This window comes from Lactuca saligna, chromosome 2 (assembly GCF_052625555.1).
Source record: "Lactuca saligna cultivar CGN05327 chromosome 2, ASM5262555v1, whole genome shotgun sequence".
Lineage (NCBI taxonomy): Eukaryota > Viridiplantae > Streptophyta > Magnoliopsida > Asterales > Asteraceae > Lactuca > Lactuca saligna.
Genome location: NC_136418.1, coordinates 166,880,794 through 166,901,794, shown reverse-complemented (window position 1 = coordinate 166,901,794; position 21,001 = coordinate 166,880,794). Strand labels below are relative to the sequence as shown.

Genomic DNA, 21,001 nt, shown 5'->3' with positions numbered 1-21,001 from the left:
TCTTCTTCTCTCTTCCTTTCTTCTTCTCTTTTGTAGTCCACGAGGAAATCGATGTTGAGCACCATTCTAACTATGTTGAGGAAGACAATAATGGTGATGTGGAGCTGGAAGGAGATAATTGATTTTCAAGGGTTTATTGGTTATAATTCATTAGATTAAAAAAGTTCAAAATATATAAAGTTTCAATGCATTAAAAAATAATGTAAGGTTTTAATGCATTAAAAAAATAATATATTGTTTTTTTAAAGATTTACTTTTTTTTTTTAAATCATAAATACTCAAATAAAACAAATTCGGATTTTTAATGCTTTGATAAAAATAGATTGAGTTTTTTTTATGTCAAAAATCTTTAAATAACACTTATAGAAAATATATGTGTTTTAGTGCACCAAAAAATAAGTGTTTTTTTTTTAAGAATTATATGAAAATATATTGAGATTTTTTAGATTTGCACTTGTTTTTAACATAAAAGCATAGAAAAATTAATAGATAAAATTTCAAATATAGCCCTTATAGTTTACAAAAAATACTAGAAATGGTACTTATGAGAAATTTGTTGCATGGATGGTCTTTATCTTTGAAAATCCTTGCATAATTGGTTATTTTGGCTTGTTTGTTTGTTTTTATGTTGACTCTTATACGAAAACACATTTTTACCCTCTTTTATTAGTTATTTCTAACTTAGAAACTTATTTTTCACTCCCACCAATCCATCATTAGTTGACATTTTTTCTGACGAGCTTAATCATGAACATGTTCAGAAAATAGTCTGAAAATTATATCGTTTCGGTACAATGACAATTAAGTAGAAATATTTATTTTCTAACTATAATCTTATTAATAAATTCAACTAACAATATATACTTTCCACCTACCAATTTATTTTAATGTTTTAATTTAATAGTTATCTTATTTCATGTAAAAATGAGTTCATCTGAATTTTGTGTTTGGTATTATGTGGAAGAAAATTTGTTATGTATGTTTTGATATTAACACATTTCCTGAAGACTCGAATGAACCGCTATCATCTAAGATGAAAACAAATACGAAAAAATGAAAACAAATCCAAAAAAAATGAAAAAATAAAAAATATGAAAATTTTAAAATATAATACAAAAACAAATATGAAAAAAAACTAAGAAAAATACAAAAAGTGTAAAATGTATGAATATATTAGAGTAAATAAAAACCAAAAATTATATATATATATATATATATATATATATATATATATATATAACTGAAAATAAATTTAAAAAATAAAAGATATATATAAAAAACAAAAAATAAAATTAAAAAACTTAAAATGATAATTTTGTAAGAAAATTATACTCATACCAATAATAAATAAAATATTAAATTTTTTTTTCAGTTACCCATTAAAAACTTAAGAATTTTATCGTACTAGTCATTTTAGAAAGTATTACTTGTGTAGTCTTTTTTCTATTTTTTTTTGGGTTAACAAACTTTATTTGATATTATAAAATTTGGTATAAACAAAAATATTTAAAAAAAAAATAATAAAATACAAAACCCTAAAAATAATACAAACGCCAACCCCCAAACCTCGCTTTTTTTATCTCGCAAACCCTCCCCATTCCCGTCGGCCTAGACATACCATCACTGCCGCCTGACGCACACTCAACACCCTCATCGCTGCCACCTTCCTTCCCATCCCATTACCGACAAGAACATAGAGCTATCAACCCCGCATCTTCGTTCTATCGTTCTCTAGTCGGACGCCTGCCAGTCACCACCGCAGCACCGCTGTCCACCGGCTGTTCTGCTGTTCTTTCTTGTTCACAGAAGAAAATCAGGTATGGTCCTGTTCGACTTCGGCTGTTCTTCCTTGTCTCCGTTTCTGTTTCCTCTCTTTTCTAATTCCTCTGGAAATCAGCAGCCAATCTATTGAGTATTCAGACTTCAGTATCGAATTTGTTCCTCCATTTGCTTGTTGTTGGAATTTGGTATACAAGTAATTATGATTTCACATACAGTTAAATGATTTTTTGCAGAAATTTGCTAATGTCTGTCTAGAATGAGCTGATTGATGAGTAATATGAATTGTTCCTCCATTTGCTTGTTGTTCGACTTTGGGAATCAACTCATTAGGATTTCACACTGTTAAATGTTCCCTTTTCCACAAATTTGCTAATGTTTTGTCTAGATCGAGTTGATGAGTGATGAGCATTTCTTCTGTTTATCTAATATTTGATTTTTATGGTCCTAAATTAGTAAATTTGATCTAAGTTAGATGACTGTTCCTCCATTTTGATTTTTATAGATACATTCATGGGTAAGAACGGTAGTTTTAGGTATTTTGGTGTTTAATTGCTCAGTTATACTATCTATCTATCTCGACTATCTGCATTGCTAAATAGGATTAGATATTTAACTCAGATTTCCTTTACTATGTTTTACAGAAACAGACGACATTCACCATGTTTTAATGATGACAATACTTTGATCTGATTTAGGATAACAACACTCAACAAGCATTCTTTGCAAATCTGGTTTTGTGCAGATATGGCAGGTGAGAGACGAGTGCTGACACTAGGTGGAAAAGGCTCAACCCTCTCTTCAGATTCTGTCTTTGAATTTTCCACTGCTTCTCCACCTCAGCTCCTCCAGATTGATCCTTCTGCTCTTGCAAGGCTCTCTTCATCTCCTTCCAATCATAAACCCAATTCAGCATCAGCCCCCTCCAAGCTTCAACTATCTGTCCCTGATTTTCTAACCCCTGAGGAAGCCAGAGCTTCCATTCTGCTACTCCTGTACAAACACTTGCTTAGTGGATCCCCCTCCTCCTCTGCTGTTTCTCAGCTATCAGATATCTTGAGCAATGATACTAAAACCCTCACACTTGATCTGGATTTCGTTAAGCATGCCAACATTGATATGTTAAGAGGTTGCTGGCCTAACATTACTGTTAATGGCATCTGTGCTCTCCTTGACTACACAGCCTCCTCATTAACCATAGTTGCAGATGCTGTTGCAGCCTTGTCTTGTGAGGCCTTGAAGGCTGACACTTCAACTGCCTTAAATTTCTTCACAGACTCTGGTGATGGCTCTTCTGATAAAGATATGGCTTCTGTTGCTAGTGATTTGAAGGTTTTGCTTAATGGATCAAAGTTTCGTGGTACTTTGCAATGTGATCAAGTTGATAACATTCCCATTATTCATGGTCGTTTGAGATCTCTCAGCAAATCAGTTCATCAATCAACTCGGATTGCACTGAATTCTACTCTGTTAGCAAATGGAAGTGTCAGTGAGGATTTGACCACACTCTTTTCTTCTCTCTCATTTGCTATCAAGAGTCTTGGTGAGAGTAGTTGGCTTCGAGCAAACACTTTGGTAAAAGACAACATATTTCCTGATTTGGCTAAGAGTTTCAATGCTGGATGTCCTGGTCTTGACATATTGGAAGCCTCCGTTATGTCTTCTGTAACAAAAAAGATGAAAAAGAACTACATCGAATCATTGCATGAAATCTATGCTTTGTTTGAAGTTGTGAGAAAGATTCTTTCTTGGGAAGCAACGGTTTCTTTTTTATCATTGGAGGGGAGTGAGCTGATGGAGAATGGAGAGAGAAGTGTAAAAGGTCAAGAGGGTGTTGATGGAGGAAATGTGAAACCGGATAAAAAGAAGGACAAGAAAAAGAAGGTTATGGGAAAAGGCACATCTGTTTTGATGCAGTTTATCAAAGATAGATTACAAATCAAGGTATTTGATACTTCATCTCTTGTAGAGAAAGTGGCACAAGGTTTCCTCTCCTTCCTGGACTTGAAAGATCCCAACTTTAAAAGTCTACTAGATAAAGTCAAAGAAGTTGTTGACAGCAATGAAAGCAGAAGGCTTCCCAAACTTGCCAAGGTAATAATATAGATACCATGCATGCTTATATGTTTATATTTGATAAGACATTTGTTTCTTAATATTTATATCTTTTTCAACTTTACAGGGAACCCGTGATTTTGCAAAAGAACAAATGGCTGTAAGGGAGAAAGCCTTCACAATCATTGGCAATGTTTTTAAGAGACATGGTGCTATGGCACTTGATACTCCTGTATTTGAATTGAGAGAAACTCTTACAGGAAAGTATGGTGAAGATTCAAAGTTGATTTATGATTTAGCTGATCAGGTGAGATATGCATCCTTGATTAGGTAATTTTTGAAGGAAAAACAAAAACATGTGCATTGAAGATTGATATGCATTTTGTTTGATTTTTAGGGTGGAGAGATTTGTTCCCTTCGGTATGACTTAACTGTTCCATTTGCTAGATATGTTGCCATGAATGGTCTGACATCTTTCAGAAGATACCAAATGGCAAAGGTCTACAGAAGAGACAACCCATCTAAAGGAAGATACCGTGAATTCTATCAATGTGATTTTGACATTGCTGGTGATGACACAATAGCAGCTGACTTTGAGGTTGTCAGAATCTTGGTTGAACTACTAGACGAGCTAAACATCGGTGATTATGAGGTAAGTTTTCTACATGTTCAATTCATCACATTCACATAAAGATTCTTTTCCCATTTTGCCCTTTTCCTTTTGTGTGCACAGGTGAAGTTGAACCACCGTAAGCTACTGGATGGAATGCTGGAAATATGTGGTGTTCCATCTCACAAAGTCCGAACCATTTGTTCAAGTATTGACAAATTAGACAAACAATCATTTGACCAAATTAGAAAGGAAATGGTTGGTATTATATTGAATCCTTCTACATTCTAGTTAGTGTTCCTTCATGATGTGTACATTGGTTGACCTTATCTTCTTTTTTTTTCTTGTTATAAGATTGAAGAGAAAGGGTTAGATGTGGATACAGTGGAGAAAATTGGTAAATACGTGTGTCTGAAAGGCCACCCTTTGACACTACTATCAGAACTGAAAAAAGAAGAAAGTGTGTTTCTGAAAAACGAGGCTTCAAATCAAGCATTGAAAGACTTGGAGAAATTATTCGAATGTTTAGACAAAAGATGTGTAGACAAAGTGGTTCTTGATTTGAGTTTAGCAAGAGGGTTGGATTACTACACTGGAGTGATATATGAAGCGGTTTTCAAGGGTGCAACACAAGTTGGCTCAATTGCTGCAGGTGGTCGTTATGACAATCTTATAGGCATGTTTGGAACAAAACGTGTGGCTGCAATTGGTGTTAGTTTGGGAATCGAACGTGTCTTCACAATAATGGAAGAACAGCAAAAAGTTGAAAATCAGGTAAATAAAAAACTTGGGTGTATTTCTGTATATTCTGTGAGAGAAAGAGAGTTGATTGATTGGTTTTTTTTGTAGGTGATTCGAGCGAGTGAGACACAAGTGTTGGTGAGTGTGTTGGGGGATGATGTGGGTTTAGCATCTAAACTGGTTCAGATGTGTTGGGATGCCAAAGTGAATGCAGAGTTTATGGCGAATAAGAGGCTTAATAAGCATTTTGATCGAGCTAAAGAGTTTGGGATTCCATGGATGGTGATTGTTGGTGATAGAGAAATTAAAGAAGGGATTGTTAAGATTAAGAATAAAGAGGCGAATATAGAGCAAGAAGCTTCTATGACTGATTTTGTGGATCAACTCATCAGACTTATGAACACCAGGTAAACTGTGAAAAAGGAAATGAAGCTATTTTTGTTTACTATTTGATTGAGCAACTTGGAAGTGTTATGCCTGTTATAGTTTTACTTGTAATGCCATTGTTTTTGATACATTTGGGTTTATATCTTTCACAAGTGGTTGACTTTTTTCTTCTTTTTTTTTTAATCGTCCCTAGTTAAAATGTTTCATTTATTTTAAAATTGAAATTGCCACCATGTTCTTCTGCTACTCGGTAGATAGAAGAACAAAAAAGATAGCTTACTGTTTATGTATTGTCCGTTTTATTTTTATAATAGGGTGTAAATCCTAACAATAGAGAAATTGTTTCTTTGTGTTGTGGGAGTGTGGGACAACATGCGTTGCCCCATATAATTAAATTCCATCATGGGCAAATTCACATTTTATATGTAGAGCACGTTGTGATGTACTTTTAAGTTTTAAACAACACGTGTGAAGTGTTTAACAAAAAACATGTGGATGGAGGAGACAAACCAATCATGCACTCGTTTGGAATACAATAATTATGGAACACATGATGAATGTGCAAAAGGTAATTGGCAACTCCAAAGGTCCTTCGACATCAAAATCAACAAAAAAAAATTCAGATCAAAACCCAAGCTAATCATTACAAAGTGGTGTAGTGTGGGAATTCCAAGTAAAATGACATGATGCTCATGTAGGTGGGAGTTGACAGGGTTACCTTGCACAACAATCTTTTTTTTTTTTTTTACTTAATTGTGATGTCGTAGAATGTAAAGAAGTTGGGGGATACAGAAATTTGGGTTCATAAGTGTTACTTGCTACAAATATGGAATGAAATATACATATTCAAGATAGAATCAATTAAAGATCGTAGCATATGGCCTAAAAGTGATTGTCCAACAACATTAGTTGCACCTCGTTATAATAAAAGCACATTGGAAGACCTTAAAAGAAGAGAGAGACAATACATGATGAGGTTTTAAGTCGAACAATGGTTTAAAATAACAAGTTTATCAAAACAATTATAAACTATGACATGCTCTAAATGTAATTTTAAATGTCACAATGCTATGAGTTGCAAAGGTGAGTCTTAAATCTTCTAATGGGATTCTAAAGAAGAAATTAGGATCAAGTGTAGGTGGGAAGATAGCAAACAGATCAGGATATGTGCATATGTACTTCGATCCAACTTTGACAATCATCAAACTACCAAATTCGGAAACGAAACAGTCCATACCCATAAATATATTTTTTTTCATACTTAGAAACATGTATACTACATTTAACATTCCCATACAAAAATCATTATTCAAAGTACGATCTAAACCAAAAACCATGAACATCAAAACAAAGACTGATTCATTTTTACACAACTTTACTAAACCAAAACCATGATGTAGACCCACTAAGTCATCTTAGTTACCATCACCAACAGTTGAATAACAACTACCCAAACGCTTCATTCTTCAATTTGTGCAATAATAAAGTTGCTTTTAGCTTACACAAAATTCATGGAATGAAGCATTTCTTGGTTGAAATCCATTTCCCTTGAACACATAGATGTATCAAACTAGCCAAAAAATCAACATTTAGTACCTTACATTCAAGAAACTAACAAACCTTAAGCCCTTAACCATTACCACATGAGAGCATGAGTAGAATCTTTGTCCATGGTTGTTGGATATCCATATCCAAGATGTTTGTATCACATCAAATCGACCGCATGCACAAAAGTTAGTTTCCAAATTAGAGGACTTGTTTTAATGAAGCTTAAAGAATGAGACTAAAACCCAATTCTCGTTCTTCTTTAAGAAGCAGATGAGAAGTAGAGACTAGAGAGGGAGGGGGCTGATGTAAATACCCTTATGTGACTTGCACATAAGGGGATCCTAACGACATGTGGCAAACAAAGTGAAGATGGAGGGATTAACATTGATAATATAGTTTAACTTGAGGACCATCTTTGCAACAAACAAGCCTTTGGACTAAATGTGTTACATTTTTTAAAGAACCAGGGACCAAACATGTAAATCACTATATTCTTAATTAAAATCATTTTCTTGATTTTGTGTTTTGGTTTTGGGGATAAGGAGACCGTTTAAATTTGTTCAAAAAACATCATTCAAATATTACATGTTCAAAAAACACCATCAAACTAAAACATATATTCAAAAAACACCAACGAAATACATATTATGTTAAAAAAACATCATCTCTATGGCTTGTGGTAACTTATGTGTTTAGCCTCTAACTTTTTTTTTGTTAACTTGGACGATTCCTAGTGTTTATATTTATTTTGTCTTTGGACCATGATCGAGTTAAAAGACTAATATACCTTTATTAGTTTCATTTAACATTTATTTTTATTACTTGTTAATTTTTTATACAATTGATATATTTATAATAATTAATAAAATAAATTGTATAAATAATTAAAAAATAAAAAAAATAATGTTAAATGAAAGTAATACGGGTATATTAGTCTCAATCAGGGTCCGAAGTCGAAACAAATTTAAACTAAAGGGACGTCCGAGTTAAGAAAAAAAAATTAGGGACTAAATATGTAAATTACCACAAACCATAGAGATGGTGTTTTTTGAACGGCACATATACTTCGTTGGTGTTTTTTTGAACATATGTCTTAGTTTGATGGTGTTTTTTAAACATATAATACTTTAATGGTTTTTTTTAACCAATTTAAAACTTCGATGGTCTCCTAAGTCATTTTCCCATTGGTTTTGGGTATTTGTGTGTGAGCCCGTTGTGTTTATTTCTAAACCTTTTTTATCTGCGTAACTTTTTTATTGTATGATTACATCGTCATTATCTAATTAAAAATGATCACTGTGGATAGGGTTGTATATGAAATTGCAGTACAAGTCTGATCTTGTGTGTGGATTGTTTTTGGCTCGATGTTTCCCTCACATTTCGTTGTATGCTAAGAACTGTTCTGTGATTATTTAGTGGATTTTGTGTGAAAACAAGACTAGTTGTACATCCATGGTTAGCCTAAAACATCTTCCAAGATTGATTCCATTGCATCACAACATCCACTTCCCAAATTAATGACTAGTCAATTAAACTCTACAAAATGTAATGAATTGTCACATCAACTTTCTACTTTTCATACACTAACGTCATTTAATTCCTAGTCCATTGAATTTCACAAAGTTAAATGTGGCCCCTCTTTTGTTTCTCCAATCAACTCCAAATTCATTGTATCTCATCTTGTCATTCTACTATGGTTAAGTTAAGTTCATCATAAGTTAACTTGCTAACAATGTATTGTGAATTGTGAAATCCCTGAGATGAATTCGATGTTAACTGATTTTTTAATGTTTTTTTTTTACCTTTAATGCCCATGTTAAGATCTTAATTTGACGGTTCATAATATTTGATCATATGTATTTTGTTCAAAGCATAAAAAAAAATAGTTATAAAGAAACAATCGATAGAAAGGAGAGAAACTTCAAACATAAATCCAAACACATGTACAACTTTAAATCGAAATGGAAATGATCTTCACAATGTTTTAACATCTGCCTTAATTGCCACCATTTTCAACTCCAGTCATAGCTTGCTGAAACCAAATAGAAACCCGTTATTTACTTATTTCCCACAATGTAGTAGATAGAACAACAAAAAAAAGATAAAGTGTATGCAGTGACATGTTGTACCTTTATGCATGACAACGTGTACTGCACATCACTTGCAGATACTTGGTGGTGAATCACAATCCTTACCCTACAGAATATCATTTCATTCTCAGAATCCACATCTATGGACTTTTAATTCTATTTCATGATTTATGAACCACTTGTTTTTTTTTTTTTTTTTTAATTATAAAAATATAGCACCTGGATGAGCTATCCGGCATCAAAAGTATACCATGTTCCTCCATAAATTTGCCTAACTTCAATGCTGTAATATTTGAACCCTCTAATATTTCAAAATAAACCTGCTCAAAACCAAATTAATATCTTATCATAGGCTTTAATGGAACAAAAAAAAGGGGACCAATCGATATACTTACAATATTTGTCTCCACAGAAGCTACATCCGCTTTGAGTCCCTTGATTTTATTTAATCCCTCTACAAAAAAAAAAAAAAAAAAAAAAAAAAATTGCGTGTTCAGAATTTAACCAAAGAGAAAATATATTTACATAAAAACCCTTTAAGAAGTGGAGTATTTATTACCAGCTAAAGTCTTGGCATTCTTGTGATCATTTCCAAGCTTTCCAACGTTTTCTTGTAAAGCAACAAGAGCAGCAGCACATAGGATTCCCACCTGCCTCATTCCCCCTCCCAAAGTTTTTCGCAAAATCCTTGCCTATATCAATAAAAAATTTAAGCTTTCAACTTAAATAAAAACTATTAACCAAAATTTGTCAACTTTTAATAACTATAACTATATTATATACCCTGTCAATGAAGCTCTTTGTCCCAACAATAACACTTCCAACTGGTGCACCAAGTCCCTTCGACAAGCATACCTGAAACACAATAAATTATGAATTCAATTTTTATACAACTATATAACGTAAGTCTTGTTTCCATTCTATAGTGGTTATAAGAAAAAGGTTTTGGAAATGAACATACTGAAACAGAATCAGCAGCTTGTACAAGCCTATGAACAGGGACACCAAGAGCCTGAAAAAAAAAAATTCTTGAAAATGAATGGATGGAAAATGAGGAAGAAGGTTGGAATTTGAAAAGGGTTTCTTTAACTCACAACAGATGCATTGAAGATACGAGCTCCATCTATATGAAGCTTTAGGTTATGTTTTTTGGCAAGCTCCCCAACCTGATCTGTGTAGTCTACAGAAAGAACTCTCCCACCAGAGCTGCATCATTGAGCAGTCTCTGTCAGGCATTTTGTCATACACCTGTAGAGCATTAGAAAAAGGAAACGGAAATTCTTACTTAGCATGGGAATTCTCAAGGCAAATGAGCCTAGTTTTCGGGTAACAAATCTCAAAGTCAGGGTTTCGGATTGCAGACTCGATGAGATTGATATCCATAGTGCCATCTTCGTTATTCTTTACAGGTCTCGGATGAACACCCCCGATGGTTGAAATTCCACCGTTTTCGTATATATGGATGTGGGAATTGTTGCCAAGGATGACTTCACTTCCTCTGACCTCACAATGAACGAGAACACTTATAAGGTTGCCCATGGTCCCCGAAGGAACAAAGAGTGCGGCCTCTTTGCCTGTAATTCGGGCCATTTCTGTCTCGAGGTGACGGGCCGTCGGGTCGTAAATCAAAACGTCATCATCCACCTCCGCCTTCGCCATAGCCAATCTCATTGTTTCGGTGGGTTTCGTCACCGTGTCGGACCGGAGATCTATCGTTCTGGTCACCATGGCTGCCGGAAAAAGATCGTAAGCTTTCAATAAATTTAATTAATAAACAATTTATCACAGTACAGAACGAAATATGCTGGCCCTAATTTGCGGGAATGATCCTAGTTATCAGGACTGAAAGACTGTTCAAGCAAAAAAAAATCAACCATAAATTTCGAGGCATCTGATACTGGAATGTTTCAAACAAAGATTCACCAAATTAAACCCAGTTTTGAAACAATTAACAGGAAACACAGAAGCCCTGTTAAACAGTGGAGTGCAGGCATACCTTGATCAAAATTCTCCCCCCCTGAAATTGATCCGGAACAGAGAAATGACAAGTAGCAGAAAGAGAATCTACAAAAGCAATTTAAGTGATTGAAACAGTAATTCAAATGAATATTCAAAAAAACAGGGAATTGATTGATTGAAGCAAAATCAAACACGAAAACATCAAGTAGATTCTCAAAATAAACAAAAGTCGAAAACAACGAATTAAAGGGACCAAAACAAATTACATCAGCACAAGCTGCTGGATCGAAAGACTCCAAAACTGGTTAGTGGAATTGTATCACGTACCCGTCAAAATCAAAAAGTTGATCAGAAGGTTCACGAGAAAGCTGTGTAGTTGGCAAGCTATTCGATGGCCACATCATGTGTATATATACACACAACACATGCATGCAAACTTTGAGGTCTTAGTTGGGTAGTTGTAAAATTCCAATTACTCTACTCTTTTATTTTTTATTTTTATTTTTATTTTTTTATTTGGGATTGCAAATGACACTGCGGAGATTTCTAGAACGTGTTTTGGCAACAAACTTTTATAAGTTTTCCGATTTGTTTTTTCATTATTTTTTTTTTCTGAAAAAAAATACAAACAAAAGATTTAAACTCAAAATGTTTTTTTTTTAAAATAATCAGTTTTAGTTTTTAGTTTTATGTTTTATATAATTTTACAAGTTAAAATTTAGCTTATAGATTATCTTTTTAAAAAACTACTTTATGTTAGCATTTCAACAAGTTTATAAAGATTTTTTTTTAAATTCTTCAGAATATATCATTTATCGGTATATTAATAGTTACTAAAAAATAAATTAACCAAAATAAAAAAATCATAATGTCACCGAAATTAAACAAAGTTAAAAAAACTCATTAAGATATAAAGTATGATATAATTTAAATAGAAAATTTTAAGTGATACATGTTCTTTAAAAAAATATTTTAGATATTGAATAATAAAAAAAAAATTAAATATTACGCTTTTTTGTTTGTTTATTGATCTTTTTTTAATAATAATGGGAAAGGATCATATAATATGCTTATGCATTAATAATTTATTTAAGCCAAAATTTATAAAAACACATTATAATTTTGAAAAATTTTCAGTTTAATATTATAAATAATTTTTTCTTATTTAACCACTAAAATTTTAGTTTTTTTTGCTATACTATAGTTATAGGGATATATTCGAGTGAGGATACTAGATTGGTCTGGTTGAATTTTGTCCAAGTGAGAAACAAAATTTAAAGAATTTATTTAAATGGAATATTTTCTTAGATGCATAATTATATTTTCAAATTTATTGATGTTTAGTACTTTGTTTTGTTGTATGTTTATTTTTAATTTAAGTTAATGAAAATGCATTATATATTTATTTTCTAATATTAAATAATTATTATAAATGCCTTTTCATTCCGTTTTAGATTTTGCAAGTATTTTATCAACTCGCTTTTACCAAAAGTTATATATTATCAACTAACAATTAGTTTTTCAACTATTAACTATCTTATCACTGATAATTATCTTTTTAGCTAGTCTGTCAATTATTACTTCAATCTTTTAAAGGTAAAATCAACCCATAAGCTACATTCGTCTATTTTATCCTACGCATCTCAACCTTTTTTAATATTAACCCTACAATATTTACAAAATTGGCCTGATCAACCCCTAAATTATTTTTGTTGTTTTATAGGGGTATAAGATGGATTTTGTCGGATTTAAATGATTATTTTTAACAAAACAAAGTTACCCCTTATGCCAACTCATTTAATCATCCTCCATTTCTCTTTCTTTCACACACACACATACACACACACACACACTAACCGGAACCCTTCTCTATCACCCTTATACCTCTATCCTAACTACCACAAACCACCCTTATTTTCTTTATATCAACCTACTGTTATAAAACCTTGAACCAACCATCAACCACAACCATTTATCTACACAAAATCAGTCACTTAAAACCACCTTCAATCCCACCTTCTAACACTATCAACCCTTCATAATCATCTTTCATCCTCCATCCACATACATGTAACAAGTTGACAATGGTTGCAACATTTGGGCTAACCCTAGAAGAGAGTGATTGGGATCTCATATCCACAAACAAGGCAATTGCTTTATTGTAAGAAAACTTGATGGAACATATTGCGATAAATGCATTCCATGATACTATGTTGTTGTTTGTTTTTTCGAAGCTAAAATGTTTGTATTCTATGGACCATATCTGCAACAGAAGTGTCGGACCAAACGTCTACAAACTGCAAGAAGAAGCCTATGTTTTTTAACGTCTGCAAACTACTGAAATTAAGCATACAATAGTTAAAAATAATTTTAAATCAAAAGTTTATTTAGTTTTAGTCATATGCAAATCAAATATAAAGATCATTGTGATGATACAATTTTTAAAGACGTTTATACAAAAATAATTAAACATAATTTTTTAGGGCGTTGTGATGATCCTTGAGACAAAAACGGGCATGTGTGGAAGGTAGTATGGGCTCATACTACTGAAATCATAGGACCCGTGCGTGTAGCAAGGAAGTTGTAACCCCTAGGGCTTCGTTAGGAGTTGGTTCCCCATTTTTATGTGGATTTTTTGATATCCTCCTGGTGTATTTTCAGTATGGTGACTACGAGACGAGTTGAGATTGGATCCGAGTCAAGACCAAGGGCTGACAGGCAGATGGGATCGGATGAGTTGGATGTCAAGATCGCGAGGATCCTCCATGAGGAGGTGGTTGCTATTGTTCGGAGCCAGATTCCAGAGATTTTGGGTCTATCAAGACCGCGATGATGGAGTTCTTTGATGATCGCTATGCAACCATTGCTGAGATGGCTACTGATGTAGCCTTCACAGCCGTGACGGCGCAGCCGTGATGGCTGCTGGTGTTGGGATAGGGCGAGCCTTTCAGTATTGGGACTTCGATAATACGAAGCCCCCGAATTTCGATGGAGTTCAGGACCTGATTGTGGCCATAAGGTGGCTATATGATATGGAGTATGCTTCTTCACTTGTTCATGCCCTGCTGACCAAAAGGTCATGTGCGCTCTAAACCTTATGAGATCCGGAGCGAAGGATTGTTTCACGCTGGATGTGAATCGATTATAGAGAGTTGAACAAGTTAACGATGAAGAACCATTATCCTCTTCTGTGGATTGATGAACTCTTTGATCAGTTACAGGGAGCATCGGTTCTCCAAGATAGATTTGAGGTTTAGGTACCATTAGATCAGGGTGAAGGAGGAGAACGTGGAGAAGACCGTGTTTCGGACTCGTTATGGGCATTAAAAGTTCGTGGTGATGCCATTTGGGCTCACTAATGCGCCTGTAGTATTTATGGATTTAATGAACCAGGTATGCAGGCTGATGCGCGATCGCTCGGTCATTGAGGAGCATATTTGTGAGATTTTGGAGGCTTTGAGGGGAGAACGAATTTATGCTAAGTTCTCGAAGTGTGAGTTCTGGTTACGAGAGGTTCAGTTCCTTGGACACCTCGTTAACCAGGACGGGATTTTGGTCGATCCTGCCAAAATCGAGGTGGTGATGCAGTGGGGGTTCCAAAATCTCCCTCATATATCAGGAGTTTCTTGGGTTTGGCAGGGTACTGCTAAAGATTTATTCTGAATTTCTCCAAGATTACAGTACCCCTCACTCATCTGATGAAGAAGGGAATGGATATCACGTGGGGCCCTGAGCAACAATTAGCATTTGAGACCCTTAAGCAGAGACTTTGCGAGGCCCCAATGTTAACCCTCCCTGAGGAAGTTGAGGATTTTGTGGTTTTCTGTGATGTGTCCATCACCGGGTTGGAGGCAGTCCTCATGCAGAGAGGACGAGTGATAGCTTATGCTTCGCAACATCTGAAGCCATATGAGACGAGATATCCTACACATGATCATGAGTTGGTGGTGGCGGTTTTCACCCTCAAGAATTAGAGTCATTACCTTTATGGGGTCCGTTGTACTATCTACACAGATCACAAGAGTTTGAGGAATATTATGGATCACCCAAACCTAAACATGAGGCAGCACAGGTGGCTAGACGTAGTCAAGGATTATAACTGTGAGATCCTTTACCATCCGGGAAAAGCAAATGTGGTGGCGGATGCCTTGAGCCGCAAGTAAGTTGGATCTTCTGTTCCGGTGGCATATATGAGGATATCTGCGGATTCTCTACTTGTGAGTTTGATTAGGGAGGCTCATACTGAGGGTGTTCGAGAGGAGAATTGAAAGATTTAGAGGATCAGGGGTGAGATTACCAGATTTGTTCCAAACAGTTGTGGTTTGTTGACCCGTTATGGTTGGGTTTGGGTTCCTATATCTGGTGGGGTCAGACAGATTGTACTAGAGGAGGCTCATAAGTCTCATTTTTCTATCCATCTGGGGGCCACCAAGATGTATGGGGTATGTGGTTAAGTTATTGGTGGTCGTGTATGAAGAGAGAGATAGATTAGTATGTTGAAAGGTGCTTAACCTACATGATGGTCAAGGTCGAGCATCAAAGGCCGCATGGTAAGTTGCAGCCTCTGGAGGTTCCCATGTGGAAATGAGATCATATTTTGATGGATTTCATCACCAAGTTGCCGAAGACGACAAGGTTTGATGTTATTTGGGTAATCGTGGATCGATTGACCAAGAGTGCCCATTTTCTGAAAATTTGGGAGAGCTCGTTGGCCGAGAAGTTGGCCAATGTGTATATTCGCGATATCGTTTCTCGCTATGGGGTTCTGGTCTTCATTGTTTCAGACCGTGATGTTTGGTTCACCTCCCGTTTTTGGCAGAACTTCTATGAGGAACCGGGCACAAGGCTACACTTCAGCACAACTTATCATCCGCAGACTGATGCCCAGAGTGAGCAGACCATTCAGACTTTCGAGAATATATTGCGAGCATGCGTTATTGATTTTGGTGGGAGTTAGGACTCTTACCTACCTCTTGCAGAGTTCTCCTACAACAACATTTTCCACTCTAACATTGGTGCTCTTCCTTTTGAGCTTTTGTATGGGAGGAGATGTCGCAATCCAGTCTGTTGGGGTGAGGTTGGTCACAGGGTCATGGGTCGGACCGAGATGCGGGAGAGTTGTAACATCCAGATCTGTTTGTTGCAACAGACTTTGAGGACGAAGTCTAGATCAAGTGGGGGAGAGTTGTAACATCCTAGGCTTTCAGGTATTTTCAAATCCTCCCTTTATTATTATTTTTGTATTTTTTTTAGTCCTTGGGAATAGAAGGTTGTAGCCATGAGGTGCCCTAATGGCTATTTTTGCAATTTTGGTTAGTAGGAGTACGCTAAGCGTACATAATGGTACACTGAGCTTACCAAGGCGCGCTTAATAAACAGGGTGTACACCTGTGTACACTGGGCGTGCTCACATCAGATGAAAACCCTAATATTTAGGTTTGGTTGGTATATAAGTGTCCTTATATCTCATTTCTCCCAACATTTTTAGCCTCCATATCTTTGAGTCGTTTTCCAAACCTTAGCATTATATGTGTGAGTTTGTGTGTGTGTGTGTGAGGGTTCTTTGAGTTGAGAAGAAGAAGAAGAAGAGATTCATTGAAGAGCCTTGGTGTGGATTCAAGCTTTGGATCTGAGATCTTCATCTTTTGGGGAAGCTCTAGAAGGTAAAAATCCTTTACCTTTACTTGTATTTTCCTTTAGATCTTTCATGGAAGTTTTATGTGTGCTTAAGTCCCTTTTCGTTGTCTTGATGAGTTGAGCTACTCTAAGACCAAAGGATCCGTCCTTTCAGAAGGTTTAAGGTTTTTTAGATCATAAAAATGTTATCTTGTCCCATTTAGTGGTTGCATGCATGTTATAAAGGTCTTAAATGGTGAAGATAATAAATGGTTTTGAGTATAGGTACTTATTGGGCATGCATAACCATAAAGTTGGAAACTTTATGGTTTGAGACATCTTTTTTGATGTAGATCTGACTTGGGACGTTTGGACGGGATGTGTTAAGGACTTAATGGAGTTTTTCATGGCCACAACGTACACTAGCCGTACCAAGGTGTACGTCGAGCGTAGGTGGTCAGCGTCACGTTTTCTGGTCAAAGCGGGTACGCTAAGCGTACAACTGAGTACGCCTCATGTACTCAGCCTATTGGGCTTAGCTATTTTGGGCTTCGGGTATTGGGCCATCTGTTGGGCTTTGACATGTAATGCCAGTTTATTTAAATAAACAAATAAATTAATTAATTAATGACTCGTAGCCCTAAAATTTATAATTATATAGCAAGGTGTTGTTTTTGGGAAGCCAAATGTCATAAGTTGGATTATTCGGGGGTAAAATGTAAGTTCAGATTTAATTTGTAAGTATTTATGAAGGCAGGGACTAAATTGTAACTTTTGGGACTTCATTTGAAGAGATTTTGAGGCTATGGGGCTGTTTGGTAAGCTTGGGATCGGATTTGTGAGGAAATATTGGAAGCAGTGGTGAAATTGGTAAATTTCGTACCTAAGTTGTAATGAATTTTTAATGTTGGGGTTTAATGGGTAAATATAGGATTTGATTGGAAAAGGATCCTATAGGGATGGACTAAACTTGTATAAAGAGCAAAGTTTTGAGTGGAGTGGGATTTAAATCCTATGACTCCTTCCTTCCCATTTAAAGCATCGCTACCAAAACCCTAACCCAAAATGATGAGGCAACCGCTATACTCGAACCTTTCAGTCGCCACCACCAGACTTTCTCTCGTCCTCCACCTGTGGAAGCTTCGATCAACTGCTGTCTCTAGTCGAAGTCGCTGCCGCCACTAGAGCTGTTAAGGATAGTCGATAAATCGTTGGGACTGACGGGAGGAGCTGAGAACGATGAAGATGAGGCTGTGAATGACCTGAAGGCCCGGTAAGGCTAAACCACGATCGATTGTTGCCCTTATTCCGACGCCGCTGCTGCTGATGACGTCCTTCTTCTGCCCTCCATCGTTGCCATCGTCGTTCGCGACCACCACGACTATTGTAGCTGTTTCTAATCGTTGCCACCCTTCTTCTTCTTATATTTATTCCATCGCCATGTCCGTCGCTATGTGTTGTTGCTGCCGGAAAAACCCAAGGAAGAACCACCATGGTTGTCGGCCATGGTGGCTGCCACCTCAAGGACCTCCATAGCGGTTGTGTATGCTGATGTATGGGTTAATTTTGTGTATGTGTTTATTTCATTAGTGTGTGTTTGGCCGGAATTCTAAGCACAAGGCATCACCACCACCGTGAGGTGGTGGCTGCCACCATGTGTGTGTGTGTTGATGTAGTTAGTATATGTGTTTGTAATTAGATTAGGGTGTGAGTGTGATTATCGGATGGGAATTGTAATTGTAACCAATCGGTATAGTGAAAAAGAAAAACCAAACCACCACCGTAGGGTGGTGGCTGCTGCCACCGACCGTCGTGTCGGGTGGTGGTGTGCTTTGCCACGTTGTGATTGATTCGTTTGGGGTGCTAGAAACCCTAATGGGCCCAATGAAGCCTAATGGGCTTAGTGAAAATTCTAATGGGTCTAATGGACTCAAATTGACCCAATGCGGACCCTAATGGACTTAATGATATTCTAGTGGGCCTAATAGGCCCAATAAATCCCTAATTGACCTGCAAGCCCAACAAATTGATAAAGGGGCTGGTATTTGGATTGGAAAACCCTTATGCCAATAAAAGCCTAATTTGGGGAATTAATCGGGACATACAAGAATTATTTAATAACTGGAGAAATTAAATAATAATCATTAGAAGAAATTAATCTATGCATATTGGACTTAATGGATTAAGTCCTTAATAGGTTAAGTAGGAAACTTAACCCTAATCGGTATTTTATATGAAACCCTAACTTCACTTGGGTTTATTGTTGGGCCTTTCTATTGGGCCTTGATGATTGGATTATTAATAGGCTATCCAAGAATAATTATATAGACTAAAATAATTTAATGGGCGTAGGGTAAGTCCCATGTAAGGGGTTGGGCCCAATTTGGAAAATTAGGCCATAGATAGGCCATAGCTGGGCCTTAATGATTGTATAATGTTGGGCCTTAGAATAAGACCATGTATAGGCATGGGCCCAATTTGGAAAATTAGGCCATATGTTGGGCCTTGATTTCCTAGTGGACTTTGGGCCTAAGGATTGGGCCTTGGGCTTGCATCAAGCCAACCTTGGGGTAATGTAGTAATTATCCAAGTAAGTATCTAAGATTATTTGTTGGGACCCAATTATTCAGTGGGTGTTATTTTGGTGTTGACAGTTCGGGAGTCTGTCATGCAGTAGTTGGGTGAAGTCTGCGGGACTTCAGCAATGTGGGGTTATGTCTATGGGACTTCAGCAGTGTGAGGTGAGTTACCTTCCAGTAGCGGTGGGTCTACGGCCACAATGCCAACCCACCAGTAGGAGTTGTATGTTAGATGATTGTCTTTGTGATATCATATAGGTTTGCTACTACCTGATATGTTATATGTAGGCATGATATGTTATATGTGATAGCAGTAGAGTTCGGTTGCTAGGACCGAAGGGTAGGCTAGACACCCCAGATATGTCTGACAGTATGAGATGATATGTTTATATGCTGGCATGGTATGTTATATGTGATAGTGGTAGTAGGAGGGGAATAGTCCCCAAGTTCGGTTGTTAGGACCGAAGGGTAGTTCAGACACCCCAGATATGTCTGATAGTATGTTTATGTTATGATATATGTGATAGTAGCAGTAAGGGTGGAATAGTCCCCGAGGGTCGGTTGTTAGGACCGACGGGTAGGTCAGCACCCCAGAATGGCTTGACATGGGTAGGTCAGCGCCCCAGAATGGCTTGATACAGGTAGGTCGGCACCCCAAAATGGCCGTACGGGTAGTTCGGCACCCCAGAACAGCCGTACCGGGTAGGTCGGGCACCCCAGAATTGCCCGGCAGTATATATGTTATGTGTTTGTATGGTATGTGGTATGATGGGGGAACTCACTAAGCTTTGTGCTTATGGTTTTCAGTTTTGGTTTCAGTTACTTCGTGTTTAAAGGAAAGGGGCCGATCTGATAGCAGCGCATCACACTATGGTTTTCCGCACATGAGATCTTTGGGATTACACTCTGATATTGTTTTATGATAACAAGTTTGATTATTTCTACTTTGGTTTTGACATGACATAATATTACAGATGTTTTATTACACTGTTGGTTTTATAATGACGTATTTAAAAATGAAATTTTTGGCCTGTATTTTTTGGATGTTACATGATGCTTGGGCCTTGTTGAATCATATGGATAATTGTATTTATGGGATAATTAGATGACCAGATCTTCGGGTGAGACCCAATAAGGGGTTTAGGCCCAATTCGGAAAATTGGGCCAATCATGGGCCTTTAAGTAATTGGGTCTTTTGGATCTAAGATTTGGACTTGGGTCTTGGCCCAATTAAGGAAAGGGTGAAGTGGACAATTACCATATGTTTGGTCCCTTAGTCAAGAGTGGTGTTCCAATTTTTGATTGAGTGTTTGTTTATTATGATAGTTCGGGATTTTCGGTGAGTCAATAGTCGTCGGTTTCAGTTCAATTCAACATTGGGAGGTGAGTCTTCCTCACTATACTTTCGGGTCAAAGGCACCAAAGCCGACCCATTGGTTTGATAACTTGATATTGCTAATATGCTGAGTATGATATAGTTATTCATGCTAGTATCGTTATGATAGTCTGGTAGATCTATAGGACTACCTATGAATTGCCTATTTGTGTTTATGATATTATATGTTATATGTCGACATATTGTGTGGATGGGTTGAGGTAGTACTTCTTTGTGTTGTAGCCAACAAACCCTGGAGTAT

At 36.4% G+C, this 21,001-nt stretch overlaps 2 protein-coding genes across 3 annotated transcripts; one reads left to right on the top strand and one right to left on the bottom strand.

Moving 5' to 3' along the window:
* The first annotated feature begins 1,564 nt into the window (after nt 1-1,564).
* LOC145032637 (Class II aaRS and biotin synthetases superfamily protein) lies at nt 1,565-5,724 on the top strand. 2 transcript variants are annotated; one of them, XM_078981510.1, is made up of 7 exons: nt 1,565-1,817; nt 2,525-3,873; nt 3,962-4,141; nt 4,232-4,486; nt 4,568-4,702; nt 4,799-5,218; nt 5,294-5,724. In XM_078981510.1, exons 2-7 carry the CDS (start codon nt 2,527-2,529, stop codon nt 5,594-5,596), a joined length of 2,640 nt encoding a protein of 879 aa, XP_078837636.1. In that variant the 5' UTR covers nt 1,565-1,817; nt 2,525-2,526; the 3' UTR covers nt 5,597-5,724. The 2 variants fall into 2 exon arrangements, with proteins under 2 accessions (XP_078837636.1, XP_078837637.1); XM_078981511.1 differs by lacking the exon at nt 1,565-1,817 and having other exon boundaries at nt 2,503-3,873.
* Nucleotides 5,725-9,003: 3,279 nt separating this feature from the next.
* THA1 (threonine aldolase 1) lies at nt 9,004-11,625 on the bottom strand. Its single transcript, XM_078981509.1, has 11 exons — nt 11,497-11,625; nt 11,207-11,274; nt 10,496-10,940; nt 10,305-10,416; nt 10,172-10,222; nt 9,994-10,065; nt 9,770-9,902; nt 9,606-9,664; nt 9,430-9,530; nt 9,250-9,316; nt 9,004-9,152 (listed from the first exon to the last, which is right to left on the bottom strand). The coding sequence occupies exons 1-11, from the start codon at nt 11,598-11,600 to the stop codon at nt 9,117-9,119; spliced, it is 1,248 nt and encodes a 415-aa protein (XP_078837635.1). The 5' UTR covers nt 11,601-11,625; the 3' UTR covers nt 9,004-9,116.
* Nucleotides 11,626-21,001: the final 9,376 nt, after the last annotated feature.

Excerpts from the sequence above, each read along its gene's own strand:
- LOC145032637 (XM_078981510.1), top strand. The coding sequence starts at position 2,527 with ATGGCAGGTGAGAGACGAGTGCTGACACTAGGTGGAAAAGGCTCAACC. Across the intron at positions 4,142-4,231 it reads TTTATGATTTAGCTGATCAG|GGTGGAGAGATTTGTTCCCT; the intron begins GTGAGATATGCA and ends TTTGATTTTTAG. Across the intron at positions 4,703-4,798 it reads ACCAAATTAGAAAGGAAATG|ATTGAAGAGAAAGGGTTAGA; the intron begins GTTGGTATTATA and ends TCTTGTTATAAG.
- THA1 (XM_078981509.1), bottom strand. The coding sequence starts at position 11,600 with ATGCATGTGTTGTGTGTATATATACACATGATGTGGCCATCGAATAGC. Across the intron at positions 11,275-11,496 it reads CAACTTTTTGATTTTGACGG|ATTCTCTTTCTGCTACTTGT; the intron begins GTACGTGATACA and ends TTGCTTTTGTAG. Across the intron at positions 10,417-10,495 it reads CTTGAGAATTCCCATGCTAA|CTCTGGTGGGAGAGTTCTTT; the intron begins GTAAGAATTTCC and ends TCAATGATGCAG.